Below are 15,638 nucleotides of genomic sequence, written 5' to 3'. Positions count from 1 at the left end.
GATGTATGACAATTTTTTTAACTCTTTCGCTTTCGTGCGTCATCAAATGAACGCGCAGCATTTTAATAGTTTCGAACTGAACAATTGACTGAACTGCGCATGAATTTTGCACGTTTCATTTATAACAGTCACGTATTAAAAGCAACATCCTTTCGAAAGCATGTTATTAAGTCGTCGAATAAACACTAAAAAAGCATCTGTTTACTTAATCAGTCAGAATTTTACGACGTATTGATATTATGAAAACTATTCATAGCTCATGGCTAATATAACTAGGTACTGGAGCCCGAAGCTTGATATCAAACTTGAAAATCTAAAGTGATGTTAATCTAATAGGTAAATTCTTCCCCCAACCCGTTTGTCATTAGTGTTACAATGGTTTTTCCTGGATCAACGCCGGTAAAATAGGGTCTAAAATTTGTAAATAAGTCCGCAATTTGCTTACTTTTGTTCTTTGATTCTAAAGGCTCATTCATAAAATATTCCTGTTTAATTGGTTTCTTTTTTAGTAACATTTTGTTTCTCGCCCACCGGTACCTCAAAAATACGTACATACTTTCCATTGAAGAAACACAACCAATCTAATTTATCGATTCTTATTTACTAGACCCCAATGTATTTCGTTCTTATGTACAGTTTTGTCTTATTATCCACATATGTAATTTATTGTGACAACAACTTCTGAAGGAGAACAATGGAGAATTTTTTGTATGGATAAACACAGTGCGAGGATACCAGCATAACATTTCTGCGTCGTTGAGATGCAATTAACTAACAAAACATGCAACGATTTAGGCATTAAGCAATCACAGATTTTTCCAGTCAAGAACAGCACTCATTCACTCCTTAAATTTTGTCCTGGTTTTCCCTAAATTTAGTCTAATGATCTTTGAGTTTTCACTGTAGGTGGAAACTTCTTGAATTTAGCGATATATACGCGGGAGTTATTCACAGATGAATTAATCGAAAATAAACCTTTAAGTATTCTGGAGTTGGCTCCATAAATTCGTTAATTCAGAGGAATTAACTTCCACAGTGTTCTGGGTAAAAATGAACGATATAGATACCTAATTGATTGAGGATAGTTGCTTATCCAAAACTCAGAATTAAATAAAACCCGACCGCTCGAGGAAATGTTGCGTCTAAGAAATTTTAGTGAAAAATTAACATTCGGAATTGTTGTGCGTTGCTATGGGGACTACTCGAGAAGTTAAAAACAAAACCAAACAAAAAAAAAAACTGAAAAATCCGGCTAAATGAAACTGCTAGAATTCGTTGCATGTTCTTCGTTTTATTTAGATTTTGACGAATTTTAACACGTACAAGCAGACGTATTATACATAGTTATTGGTTAGGAAGCCATTGTCAAATTGTTAAACAAAACCACGGTATGTGCCAAAATGATTGGCAGTATCTCATAAAACGCGACTTTACTTTCTAGATCTGGGATATCAAACGACAGTTCGTTAATAGACCGTTACAAAAATCGTTGCTAAATCTACTGGTAACCAAAGCTAATAGCAAAATCCATAATTTCAGTTTCAAAGAGCACCATTTTCAAAGGTTTAATAGCTTGGATAATCCCTATATATTATTAAAGATACACGGTAGCTGTCAAGATATTAGGGAATTCCGTTTGTATCAGAGTGGAATTGTTTAAAGCCGTTAAACTTATGTCACAGTCATCACACGAAATTAAAACTAAGAAAAGCTGCAAACCGAATGCAATTATTTAACATATTTTAGTTACACTTTAGCAATAGCAGCATATTTGAGTCATGCTTAAAAATTCCGCTTTAATCAGGGTAAAAGATACGCAATTTTTTTCATGTGCACAATTGTCGTAGGAAATAATTAAACGTCAAGAAGTTCTCTCATTTCGCTATAATATTGGAACAAGAAGAGGATATCACCTGGCTATATTCAAACTTGCTGTTCTTGTATTTTTTTTTAGTGTATTTTAAAAGCATTCAAATTTCTTTCACTTGAAAATGGAATCTTTTCCGCAACTCCACCTTAGTTTTACAGAAGAACACAAATTCTGAAAAGAATAGGAATGAATTATCATCAGTTGCAGTTTCGACGATCCTGTCTTATCGAAATTGTTAAGCTATCGAAGAATTTTTGCAATCAATGAAACTTCTCACGAAAAGACCACGAAAGACTTAGATCTTGCAACAGACGTTTTTAATCAAGTGTGATGTTGACAATGATGATCAAAACACCTAGCTATGCTGACAGCATAAGTTAGCAGTTAATACGACTGGTATGAGCGTAATGTCGTATAAATTTATTTTGATATTTTCACATTTGTTTGGCGTTATTTATAAACCAAGAGAGAGTGTTCGTCTGCATAAATAGATCTGCGGCAGTATTTTTCATTGTGGCGGAAATCAATTTAATGAGATAAACTTCTTTTAGTCGTCTCCTTCGCATATTTCCTGTATATTATGAAGCAAAATGCCAAGAATTTTAATTGTTTTCAAGAGTACTTATTTGTGAACTAGCTTCTTATCACTGTTATGCAACCCAGTACTAATATTTTCCGAGCTGCAGTGGTATTTAAGATATTGATTTAAAGTGAAGGAATTGTCACAAAATTGTTGTCATAGTATAGAAACCCTGAAAATATTTTTTTGCATGTCTAGAAAATCCCCAAGAGGTGACACCTTTTAAACAACTGAAGAAAACAATGAGTAAAATGTACAAATCCCATTTTCGCTCCGTTAGGGAGCTTATTGAATGGTTATCATATATCTTAATGATTTAAGTCGACATTTTGTATATTATGATTGATGGCTTTGTGCATGAGAATATTAAATCTCCCCGTGTTCATCCCATGAGTTTCACACAATGACGTCAATTAGTTCTCACGTGACATTAACTACACGTCGAATTCTGATTGGCTCGTCAATCTCATCGGGATAAGACTTTCAGTGCTAATTTTCCGGAAAAAGGAGAGACGGATACGATACTGGTGGATTATTTTATGACAAAAGGGAGTGGGGGAGGGGAGGGGGTTCGCCTGGTTTTATTGAAGTCTCCAGTTGCTTTGGCTGGAATCAGGCACAAAATGTGAAATTTCTTTACGGATTTTTCCGCGTAAAAACCTTTAACGCGGTCGATGAATTTTTTGTTATCAAACCAGTCCCTTAGAGGAAAAAATTGCGCGCATACTTTCTTGATGTTATTGGATGAACTATCGTACAACACCAGAGATAATTCGCACAGCACAGTAATCTTTGAGCACGTACTGGATTTGTCTTGCTTTAGATTCATCCTTTTTAAACATCTAATGAAAAATATTGGCGGATACAGAATTACGTGCGCACAATAAAGAAACAATGACCTCAGAGATATTACCGTAATCGGCTTTAGCGGTTGGCATCTCTTAGTGCTCCATTGCAGTGTGCGAGATAGCAACTTATTGTCATGAAACATCACGCAATCGCTACTCAACCCCTTTAAAAAATTTCAGAACTGCTAAACTGAAAGAAATAGAGGCGAAGGATGGTAAAGTGCCAAGATCAAAAAGGGTTTATAAATTATAATGAACATTAGAGTAATCCGGAGCAAAAGTAGTCATATGAGAGACAGTAATGGCGAAATGAAAGCTAAATATATTTAAGTTCCCTAACTGGCTTAGAACAATATAATGTTGGCAATGAAAAAAGAAAAGATTTAAATCGATGTAATAGTCTAGACATGGAAGCTATGACTTTTGTGGTCTTAAGACATAAGAAAAAAAATTGGCCTTGATTCAGAAAGATAGCCCACATTTTTCATAATTCCATTATTGTATTGCACGAGGACAAAGTAATTTTGTTGACGGTTTCACGCATGAATCGGATATCCAAGAACTTAATCCATCCTGTGACAAGATTAAGCTTTTACTATACAGCAACTTAATGAAAAAAAAAGTGTAGTTACAAACCTGAGACTTATTTTAATTCAACGCGTGAATTTAGCACCGCTTTTGAGGAAGAAATAAATCATTATTGCTGTCAATTTTTGATGGGTCTCGGTCAATTATGGGTGACTTGTCAAGAAAATCGATAGAAAGACAGATACCTTTTTCACTAATCAATAAAATGGTGGAACTTACTAATTATTTCCTCAAATTATGAACACTAAAAGTACTTCAAATGTCACCGATCATGAATGAATACGGTAAACAAACCGGCAAGAACAGATGTAAAAGCCCTCATAAAAAGCCACATGCACTGTGGATGACACCGAACGGATTACCTTACACCACGGCAGATCCTTTTACCATTCAACTATGAATCACGAGACAAAGCTGAAAATCTTCGTAAAAACTTTCTAGGTTTTAAGAAAAAATGCTGATAATTTGCGGCGAAAATTAAGTATTTATGAACCATCAGTGGTAGTTTTTTATGTTCTAAATGAAAACTATTCGCTTTGTTTCTTTCTTGCCGTATTTCATGAAGAACCGAAACGCGACGTTAAAGAAATCCTCTTTCGGCTTCCTTTCAAAGCGATAGGTTTACAAATTGGATTGGTCACTTTGACGCATGATACCAGATGACAGATCCTAAATCATGTAATCGTCCCATAGCGTCCAGGCAAATATATGATAAAACATCGTTCCTGAGAGCCTCAAACATTTTAAAGATCCTCCATGACTATTTTCCTTCTCTTGAATTCCTCGGAAAGAGCTTTGTGAGACGTTTTCAGCTCTTCTTTCGCACGAGCTTAGTCAAAGCTGCATTCCAAGGAGTGGCTGGCAGTTTAATCCGATTAGACAAATGTATCTGTGACAAGCTTTTGCTCAGAAATGTCAGAATTTCACGATATCGAGACTGCGTTCTACGAAGACACATCTGAAAGGCGTACAAACAGAGCCACGTGACCTCGTGCTCGTCCAATGAGAACGAAGCACCACTCGGAGACAGCTGGTGACACTTACGAACACTAGCTGAGTAGAAATACAGCGCCAAATCCAGAATCATTCGGGAGAAGAATGATGGGTTATCTCTTGGTTTGCTACCTGTAACAAAACAAAAGAAACAAAATGCTGAACTAACTCAACTCTTATCTACGGATACCTTATTGAAACCCCGTCTACTACACACTACATTCAGTTGAGACTGAAGATCGAATCTTAAAATCTCCTTTGTTACAAACTATCAGGCTAAGTAATCGAGAAGAATCAGAAAATTATCCCTTCCACCATTTCAACAACATCGCAGTTCCGCGCATCAGGTTTTCTTTCTGAAAGTAAGAGTTCTAATGGCAAACGGAAATTAAAGTTTGTTAGAAAAGAGACGTAAACTTTGTTTGAAGATGAATTTAATCAAATGTAACGAAGTCGCCATATGCATAATAAAAACGGCTTCATCTCTTCTCCTTGATTATAAGAAAACTGAAGCTGGCGGACAAAAATAGACACGCCCAGCGGAATTTTAATCACTACGCTATTCATAGTTGAAACTTTTGAGCGGAAACCTCAAAAGTGAAGATCTTCGGAAATATTTTAGGGTCAAACATCCCGACATCAATTCTTTCTTAACTCTCTATTTAAAGAAACAATGAGAAAATTGATAAAAGAATGAGCTATTTACTTCCCTGCTTTAGGCTGCGAAAACAACTTGATGGAAAGATATTCACATAATTGACCATAGGGGCGATATCCGTCCGTTCAAGGAGCCACAAGTATAGGTTTCTCTCTTGTCTTATTATCGTGAGTGGAAGTTGTATTAAGCAATTCACAATTAACATCACACCCGATATCTGAAGGATACTACAGCCTTCGAGGCCTTGCTCATCGTAATGTTGGTAACCGTATAGAGGTCCAGAAGGGCCTAAGTTGTTCCTCTGACGTTCTTCGCCGCTTGAGAGAGAAATTTGCGTCAAACAGCCCTTGATTGATATTTTGTTCTGTTGTGCCAAGTTGCATTAATACAAATTTGTTTTTATCAACCAGATGCTGTTTCTCAAGTTTTTTCTCCATTTAAAGGCCATTATGGATAATTAACAGAACAAATTTTATGATAAAATATTCAATGAACGTTCAAACTATATGACCACAATTCTACCAAAACACAAGGAACACTATTTTAATAAAAATCCATTCTTAGGCGAAGGTAGTATCAATAACCCCTCAAAAAAATTGATGTAATGGTTGTATCTGAAAAACGCATTAATTCTTGGCAAGCTCAAGTATACTGCTACAACGCTTGCAATTATTTCAGTTTACTGAATTTATGTCGAATATCTCACTCATGGATGCAATCACCAGAGGGCAGTCTTCCCTTCCCTGCAGGAAAATGGAAAACTAACACATAGTCGAAGCGACTGAGGAAAATTCGAACATTTTATTGCACAAAAAGATAGACACAGAAATATAATTTTCCCGAGGATCAAGTAAAATATATGTTAATTATTCACCAACTGCTGATGGGCTGATATAACTCATTTTGTCCGAACAAAGAAGCCAAAATAGAAGGAAATCCTAAACAATAGGGTAAAACGCGAGAGTGTTTAAGCTCTCACAACACAATTACAACTTGCGGTTTTTCGAAACGCCCTTAAAAGAAGATATGTCAACAGAAAATTTCGCTTTATTGGAAAAAAACCAATTTTAGCAAATTAAGTGGGTTTGATTGATTATAGATGTGTAAGAACAGTGAAGCCATTAGCAGCTCTTCAGTTGTCCATCATCATAAAATGATGGTCTCAATTTTCTATGATGGAAAATGCATCATCATCAAACCCAACATCAACATCAGACTTACAATGACTCGGCGCATCTGGTTCCCTCCGCTTGTTATCCGAGGAAGCCAAATGCTGGATAGACGGCTAAGTTAACTTCAACTTGTAGACATATTTCTGGAAGCTGAGTTCGTTTTAAACTCCCAAATTAGAAGCCATTCGAGTTCATGTCGCGAGTTTAAACAGATGTCTGCAATCTAACTAGCGTATTTTAATCGGGGAGGAATTGAAATCGAAATATTAGGCTACAAAAGAGGAAAACTCCACATAAAGGCTTCCTCTTCGCGTTATCGAGGCAATATACATTTACTCTCAAGAAAACAGGTGCCGATAATTGTACGCATCTTAAAATTAAATAGATTGATTTTTAAATAGCAACAAAATAAATCTTTGGGATGTAGTGACAATCCGCATGAAAGAAAGAACTTTCCACCGGCGAAAGATGTGTTTTTTTCACATCTAGCTACCAGAAAATTTTCATTCACGACGATCTTAACTTCACAGGACAAGCGCTGTCCATACAACACCCTTCTAATGACAACAAGAATAATTTGAATTCATTTGCGTTGTCATTATAAAGAAATGATTACTGATGCCTGAAAATCGAACGCAATTTTAATTTTGTTCCCCTTCAATCATTATGTGAAAGCAACCCATCTCTCTGTTTATAGAACAGCCTTGGGTAATAACATAGTTACCGGAGTCCTGCTCTATTAACTCAAAGTCAGAATTGCGTGCCAAATTATGTCCCACTTACCGCTATGGATCATTCAGGATTTTCTTTGCTCGCAAATACCAATAATAATTAAAAACATATTTCCTGCCTAAACAAAAACAGCCTTTTTTCCTCATTAACGAAATTAAAGCCGACAAAATGCGGTGAACGATTATAACCCGCTTCTCTGACACCAATCAGCACGCGTTCTGTGACTCGGCAAAATTTTAAAGCTAGAAGGCTGACAGCTCACCTCTTGGTAGCTCTTTGACGTAAGTATGGAACTTGTACGCTGTTAACAGGAACACGTGGAACACATTCAACAGGGTGTTTTCGCGCGTGTTCATATTTGGGTCCAGCAGCAATGGATGGCACTTCGGGCGTACGGAGTACCGGAGCTTCTTACTTAGGGCCTCGCCAGGATGTGCATCCAGGGACACAGTCAATGTGTCCCTTAATAAGGAACCTAGAAAAGCAATTTATAGATTAGGGCAGTTAATATGTGCATCTTGTTTTCCACACTTAATCACTTTTTTCCATGTTATTTTTTTTCGTTCAAAACGTCTTTCAGGGAAAAAACGCTTTCAGAAGCCGTGCAATCCATTGCGATTTAATTTAAATTTAGAGCATTTCCAAGTCAATTCAGTAAGCCAGGCTTGTCCTGTGCATTTTAAAACCTGATATTAGCACAAATGTCTATTACTACAGTAATTCATAAACCAAGAAGGAATCTTAGAAGCTTTCATTTGCCTTACTGCGTCCGTGATTACGAACTTATAAGCTAAGTTAATGGAAAGAATTAAGATTTGTTTCTACATTTTCATTTACGTACAGAGTTGCGCATTTTCAACAAAACGCGACCTCTACAGCTGTTTTTGGACGGTTTGAGGTGCGGCTAAAGTGCGTGGTCCACCTTCCTGTTTCAGTTTTACTTCGTTCTTGGTTTTTTAACCTTTTTTGTTTTAGTTTCCTGTCTTTGTGGTTAATACTCGAATGTAATTAGAAGCTAGGAGTTAATTAAGATAGATAGACAACTGATACTGAAAGCGCACGCCCCTTGTCGGAGCAAGGTGTGTTCTGTGGCACTTTTCAATAATCGTCGTACTTTGTGATAAAATGGTCGCACTGCGTAACAAATTTTCGCAATTTTCAATATAAACAGCTGTTGTACTTTGTAATAACAGACCATCACAATTTGCGAATCATACTTGTCACAATTGTAATTAAAAAGCTGTCGCACTTTGAAACAAATTTGTTGTCTATTGTCGGAAGGCGAGTAGGCCCAAAAGTAACCGTCACCCTTGTCAGTAAAGACAATCATATAATAATAATAGTAACACCAATAATAATGATAATAATTCTAATGATGATAATGATAACAATTGAGATCGTTAAAGTGACCGTAGAAGTGAGGGTGATGTTGACGAGAACGATAATACTGATATTAATAATATACATGAAAAAAAAATTACGCGTGCCTGATTGGCTGAAAACGAGTGCATTTTTCATGTAACAAGAGTGCTAATTAGAATTAGCGCGCTGCCAAAATTTCGTCCTTCTTGACTTTCTGTGATGCGTTTTTCATTTCTCGTGCAGTTTGGTGCAAATAAGCACTTGTACAATTCTTCAAAGAATTTTGACTTTGAAAAAGTTACCCGCGCTTCTTAGCACCAAATTGCACGAGAAATCATGTTGCTACACGTACTAATGATAATAATATTAAAAAAGATGATCATGTTAATAATAATTATAATAACTGGATAACAAAGTGCAACAAAAGTTATTACAAAGTAGGACAGGTATTACAAAGTACGAAAATTTTATTTCAAAGTACAACTGGTTTTACAAACACCGCCGATTATAAAAAAAATGCGACAGAACAAGGTACTTAGGCCTCTGACGACGGGCTTCAGCCCGAAATATCATCTGTAAAAAATTCTTAACGGCGGTTCGCTACCTCAGTGAGCTACTCAGTAGTCAATTATCAACCTCACTTCACATGAAAGAGGAGGGATTAAAATACCTCTAACTTATTTCAGTAAAACTCACCTGTGTACCGGGACAAGTCCGGTGAAACTTCAAGCGTGACTGTATCCAAAAGAAACCCGCACCAGGGAAAACGATCGCTCGCTCCAATTCTCGTCACCTTGTGTCCATCAGCTGTGACCGCGGTATAATTGGTCAACGTTTTGTCATGATTGATGACACACCCATACTCTGGAATTCCAGCATGCATTGTATTCAGGAACTTGTCGGCCAACCGACGGTGTGGAGTGACAAACAGAAAGTCGTCCACCCATCTTAACAGGAGGGAGTCTGGATCTTGGACTATTTCTGACAAGTGGGTCCTCTCCATCTGACTGTAGTAGTAGCCGCAAAGCATTGTTGATAGGACGGAGCCCTGTGCAATGCCTACATGAGGGAGACATTCATATGACGTAAGAATTTAAAGTGATGCTGATAACTCTGACGGAGAAGAAAATGGTCTTGAAACCTTCTGCTGTTTGCAACTAAATCAACAAGGGTGCAGCTAAGGGGTCAAAATTACGAATTTCCGCGCGCCTTGCGTGAATTACCTGACATCGCTGCTCTACCTTGTGTATTAGTTGATGGAGAATCTTACACTGGTAAAGAATAATGCCATGTACCCACCAACCTGACGTATAAGATTTGCACGTTACTGATTTCATAAGAAAAGTATACCACTGGGGAGGGGGGAGGGGGGTCACGGGTACCCCTGGCCCCTTCTCCCTCTCTACGCCTCCAGTCAGAGGCACTGAGAGTAAAGACGGTACCGAGCCAAAGAACACAACACGTTAGCCCGGCCATCGCGTCTGCCACCTATCAGCTGATGATCATGATATTATGATGAATCCTGTCGCGCTTGGTAATACTTGTCATATTTTATAATAACACTTGTGACACTTTGTTATAACATTTGTCACACTTTGCAACAACAATCGTCACACTTTCCAATAACATCCTAATCCTGGCAGTATGCAGGACGCGTGTCATATATAAACTTCGTAATGGATCTCTCTCACCATGGAGTTTCTATCGCTCAGTGATAGAGCATTGGAGGACGGAAACTGAAGGTCTGAGGTTCAATTCCTCATGGAGACTCATAATATTTTTCTTTGTCCCACGCTCGTGACAAGACGAAAAACAAGTTTTTCTATTTCTTTTCCGAGCTCAAAACTTAACATCTCTCTTATTCAATTTACAAAAACACTTTTAACACTCTCCAATAACACTTGTCACTCTTTGTAAGAAAAAAGCTGTCGTACTTTGTCATTAAAAAGCTGTCGCACTATGTAATAGCAGACCATCGCACTTTGTAATAGTAAGCTGTCGTACTTTGTAATACTTGTCACACTTTGTAATATTTGTTTTTCTGTTACCACCGAGTGCGACAGCCTTTTTTATTACAGAGTGCAACAGCCTTTTTCTTTCAACGTGAGACAATTTTATTGCACAGTTCAACAGGTATTACAAAGTGCAACAATCATTACTAAGTGCTACAGAACATTATGACCAGTAATTTTATCCGATGGCACTTATGCCCAATCACCTCACAGAGACGTCAATACTTGTGTACGTACGAACACTGTTTTCTTATCGGATAACCTCCCAGTCATTCTAAATTCTAGAGTTCCAAGAAGAAAGAGTATTAGGTCAGAAGATCATATTTCACCTACCCCTCGTCTGTTGGTAATAGTTGTTACCGATCCTGACGAAGTTATTAAATATGTGTTCTTCCAGCAACTTAATCAGCTTGTCGCGGTCCTCTGTCACATACCACACGTTATCAACAGCCACCACTTGCCTAAGCTTCCACTCGACCACAAGAGAACGAAAGAAATCTGGAAACAAACGGCAATCATCTGCGGTACTGACGTGCTTAGAGAACTCTCTACAATTTTAGAAACAGCAATTTTAAACACAGCGATAGTGAGACTGTCTAATAATGTTAGTTTACATCAAAAAAGATAATACGACTTCGCGTCGTTCAGCAAGAACTGCCAACGTTCAACGTAACAATCAAGAACTTATTTAGTAGGTGATCATCTCCTTTATTCTTATGACCTTAATGTTTATTAAGAGGTGATATTGTAAGGAGAAATTAGATTCTTGTCACTCTTAGAGGTCAAAGGGTCAACGGAGGATCAGCTGGGCTTAATTTTAACCTTAAGGAACCAGAGTTCATTCCACAGCGCGGCTTTGCGGGATTCTACGATTAAGGAGAAGCCGCAAAAAACTTATGTCCAAGCGTCAGATGGGGTGTAAAATCTTGTGCCCAAGTATGAGTAGTATTTTAAGTTCTATTTTTCGAGATAAAGTATTCGAAAACATATCTAACTGCAAGATTGATATGAGGTGCTACATAAAGCTCGCTTACAATTGCTTTTTTCTTCTTCGTTTTCTCATTTACTAGATTATCAAATACGTTAAGACACCTTTAAGGGAGATTCCCTTTCTTGGGAAGCACTGGGCCCTCTTCGGCTAAACTTTTAGAATAAAACCCCAAGGAACTCCCAAGGTTACGAGCCGATGTTACCAGAAATCTTTGTTAGATGCTTTTAAATCTCGCAGTTTCGTTGAAGTTTTCTTTATGTAGTCAACAATAAATAAGTTTAAACTTAAGAAATAAGATTAAAATCGTGTATGAAGTCAACCGACAGTCACAATTTCCCCCTTTTTTTAATCATAACAACGTTATGCTCATTATTCGCCGGTATCACTTTATCTAAAGCCCTTTTTGGGCACTTATACCCTAAGTTAGTCACGTGAAGAACTAATCATGCTCGGCGAGGGAGGAGGGACAAGGGGGAATTCGTTAAATGCAGTCTCTTTTGTGGCTCTCAGCCTTCCTCACCTGTAGACCTTTCCACCAGACATGCGCAATAAGGAAAACCGTCGAATGAGGTACTCTTCCTCCTCCAATACTTCCTTCATGGTGTCAAAGAGTTTTTGATGCAGGATAGACTCGTAGCAGTGGCTTACGTCGACGTGGACAAAATACAGCGGTTTTCCCTCCAGACGTGAGCGTACGCGAATGGCAAACGGCTTAAGCGCCCGGTAAAGATCATCAGTTCCAAACAAAGTAGCTCCCATCTTTTCTGGGTTCCGTTCTCTCTCGAACTTAATAACTTCAAACAAATTCTTCAGTTTTGAATTCACTGAAAGCTGATTCTGAACGCTGATTGGCTCCTTGCTTGAAGGACGGTGACGCATGTTGGTAATAGGGCGAACAGTTGACGTCTTCGGTATAAACCTGAGCAGGGAGAATCCCAGTGAGCTTTGCGCGCGAAGAAGATTCTCAGCTTCAGCGGTTTTCAACGGTTTGAAGAACTCACCGCAAAATGTGTTAAGACCAAACTGTTGGATCGTTTTCCAGATAGGCTTTCTGTAATAAACAACCCTTTGGCGATGAATACCAGTCTCCGTGATATAAAAGAAGGTTTTCAGCACAATCACGAGATAACTGGTTACCAACCACCAGATGAACAGAGCTAAAAGCTCCAGCTGCTTAACAGAATCAGACAGAGCAACGTGCTTTCTATTTCCGCTTTTCTTCACCTGAAGCCATTTGCAGCAAGAAACCTTGATTCCCATCATCATTTGGGCTAGGGTGAACTTTTCTCCCCGATAGAGGTGAATGAACTTCGCAAGATTTCGAAAGAATGTTTCTTTGTTTCCTGAAGACCCCCAGAGTTCTTTTGGAACAACTTTGTTGCAGATACACTTCAGAAAGTCCACCACCTGAAACAAATAATCATGAGATTCAGCGTTGGTCGTCGGAGAATAAAGGTTTTTACAGGTAAGTTCTCGATGTCTGAAAATGCACTGAGGCTGAGAAAGCTTAGCCGGAATAGAAGCTGTGACCTTAGGATTGGTCTGTTTGACTCCAAACTGACATTCACAACACTGAGTTGCTGGGACTTATCACCTGTTTTATCCCGGCCTTAATAACGTAAAGCAAGTTCATACTATTATAATGTAAAAAATCTACCTGATCGTGTTCTGTAAACATTCTTACAGCTCGACGATACCTCAACAAGTTAACCTTTGCCTTTCTCTCGCGACGCTTCCTTTGCGTAAACTTAGCTCGACCCTTAAGAGATAACTTGTGATACACCACGTTTACGCTAAAAGGAATCCTTCGTAACATCCTTCTCTTTTTTCATTTTTGATCGCTTGTCTTCCATGATCGTAACGGCAATACACCTTCACCAGAGTTCTAAATGGACACTTCTGGTGCCTTGCCAGAAACTTCAATAGCGTTGGTACTATAGTCTTCAGCCTTCTGGGCAAACGAAGAGGCTTCCGTTTCCTTCGTGTGGTAAGTTTCAAAGTATTAGACCCATCAGGGTTTTTAACAGCCGCTTGATTCACGACACTTTGCTCTTTTCTTTCATCTTTCCTTATCCCTCCCCGATCTCTGCAGGCGCCTAAAGACGCGCCTTGCAGAAAAATGTGTTGAACCAGTTTGCGCGCTCCGGCCATACTCACAGGTAGTGACTCCACAATATGGTTCTTTGGGAACGTTTGGGAAAGATTTGAGGTATAAAACAAATTTGAGCGTGGTATAAATATTTCGTACAAACAGGTACTCTTTCTGTTTTTCTTCAAACTTGAGCTTCCTCTGTTATAATCAATCTGTTGATTATTTGTCTGTTTGAGCTGGCTGTTACTATGAGCTGTCCGTTTTCGTTGTCCTGTCCTTGCAGGTTCACTTCGCCCACTAGACTTGGGAAGAAACTTTGTTAGATATTTCCACGGTTTACTTCCACCCACTTCTTTCTTTTTCTCCTTCTCGACTTTCATCGCACTGGAAACACACTTCTTTCTTTTTAACGTTTGAATTTGTGTTTTTTCTCCAACACCAACAGTCTGTTGGAAAGCTACACCACCCTTATCCTTGACACTCTGTTCGTTCGGTTCTTCTCGGAAGGTTTGGCCGAAAACGTTCTTCTGAGTTTCAGATGAATCTACAAAGTCAGTGGTATTTGACGTTACTACATCGGAATTTTCTTTCCAAGATTACCCTGGTCTGCATCAGTAACTGTACCAGCAGTCGCGCTCTCCAAAGATGTTTTTGCTGAAATTTCATTATCGACCAGAACGCCTTTAAGGAACAAGGGCGAGTTATTTTTGAAGACGTTTGAATTTGTCCTCGACTTTTTCGATGGATTTGGACTATCTCTTGAAACATCACCACTGTCCAAACTGTCACGCTTTCTTTTTCCACTGCTCTGGGACACTTCAACGAGATGAGTATCATCTTTACTACTGTTTATGTTCACTCGGACAGGAGCTCTTGACAATACAGTCGCTGGACCCGTAGTCGAGATTACATCAGCTAATTTAGAGCAGCTTACTTCAGCCCTGACATTTTCACCATATCTTCGCGCTCGCTTGCCACCCCTTCTCGATTTTTATTTGATATTACATTCGAAGCATCTCTATCGCCATTTGTTTCACCTGTTTTTCTGACAGAGGGTGGAGGGAAGACATCTTTTGATGTTATTGGACTTAATCCCGTAATGGGATATCCAGCGACTTGGAAAAAACACGAGTTCACCTTGACAAACACGGACAAATTTTGCAACAAGTATATCATCAAGTCGTCTCCTATACGCTCGTGAAGCAGCTGCCAGGCTCTCGCGGTTCGCAAATAACTTACAACAGTGTTGGGGTAGCTGTTCTGGATTCCAACAGTCCCAGCCACTGTTCCCTTATTTCCATAACCACTTAACGACTCAAAGCCGTATGCTAGGACATTCGTCTTGTTCCCTCGACAAAAGTGTTCAATAACTCTAACAATTATTTCCTTGAGGGTAAACCATTGTGCTGTACTTGGCTTGAATGGCGGTTTAACCGGCTGATCCCGAGGAACTGCGATCAAAGTCGTTTTCAGAAGACGGCGATACTCCTCAGGATCGCCATCTTGGATGAGTTGAAGAGCCTTATCCTGCTGGACCTTACGTATATAGCGAATCAACGTAAAATACTTTGCGTAAAACGATCCTATAATCTTTCGGCTTTTGAAAAATTGAATTTTCTTTCCCTTCTTCGACTGCTTGGTGGCCATTTAGCAAACGATCATCGTGAAAGAAAGCTGTTGGAGTCACCTGAAGATGCACTTTTCCCGCCACGAGATTCTTCTTTTGCTGAAACCGCTGAC

General features: G+C 38.7%; 1 protein-coding gene across 1 annotated transcript; it reads right to left on the bottom strand.

Moving 5' to 3' along the window:
* Positions 1–3,450: 3,450 nt before the first annotated feature.
* LOC131772860 (telomerase reverse transcriptase) lies at positions 3,451–15,590 on the bottom strand. The gene is given in 9 exon segments (XM_066161801.1): positions 3,451–5,011; positions 7,704–7,916; positions 9,500–9,862; positions 11,149–11,363; positions 12,327–13,213; positions 13,464–13,646; positions 13,649–14,469; positions 14,523–14,743; positions 14,833–15,590. Coding segments are annotated over 9 exon segments (3,933 nt in total). The 5' UTR covers positions 15,546–15,590; the 3' UTR covers positions 3,451–4,694.
* Between the last annotated feature and the right edge of the window lie 48 nt (positions 15,591–15,638).

This window comes from Pocillopora verrucosa, chromosome 14 (assembly GCF_036669915.1).
Source record: "Pocillopora verrucosa isolate sample1 chromosome 14, ASM3666991v2, whole genome shotgun sequence".
Classification (NCBI taxonomy): domain Eukaryota; kingdom Metazoa; phylum Cnidaria; class Anthozoa; order Scleractinia; family Pocilloporidae; genus Pocillopora; species Pocillopora verrucosa.
This window is presented reverse-complemented; position numbering and strand designations above follow the sequence as displayed.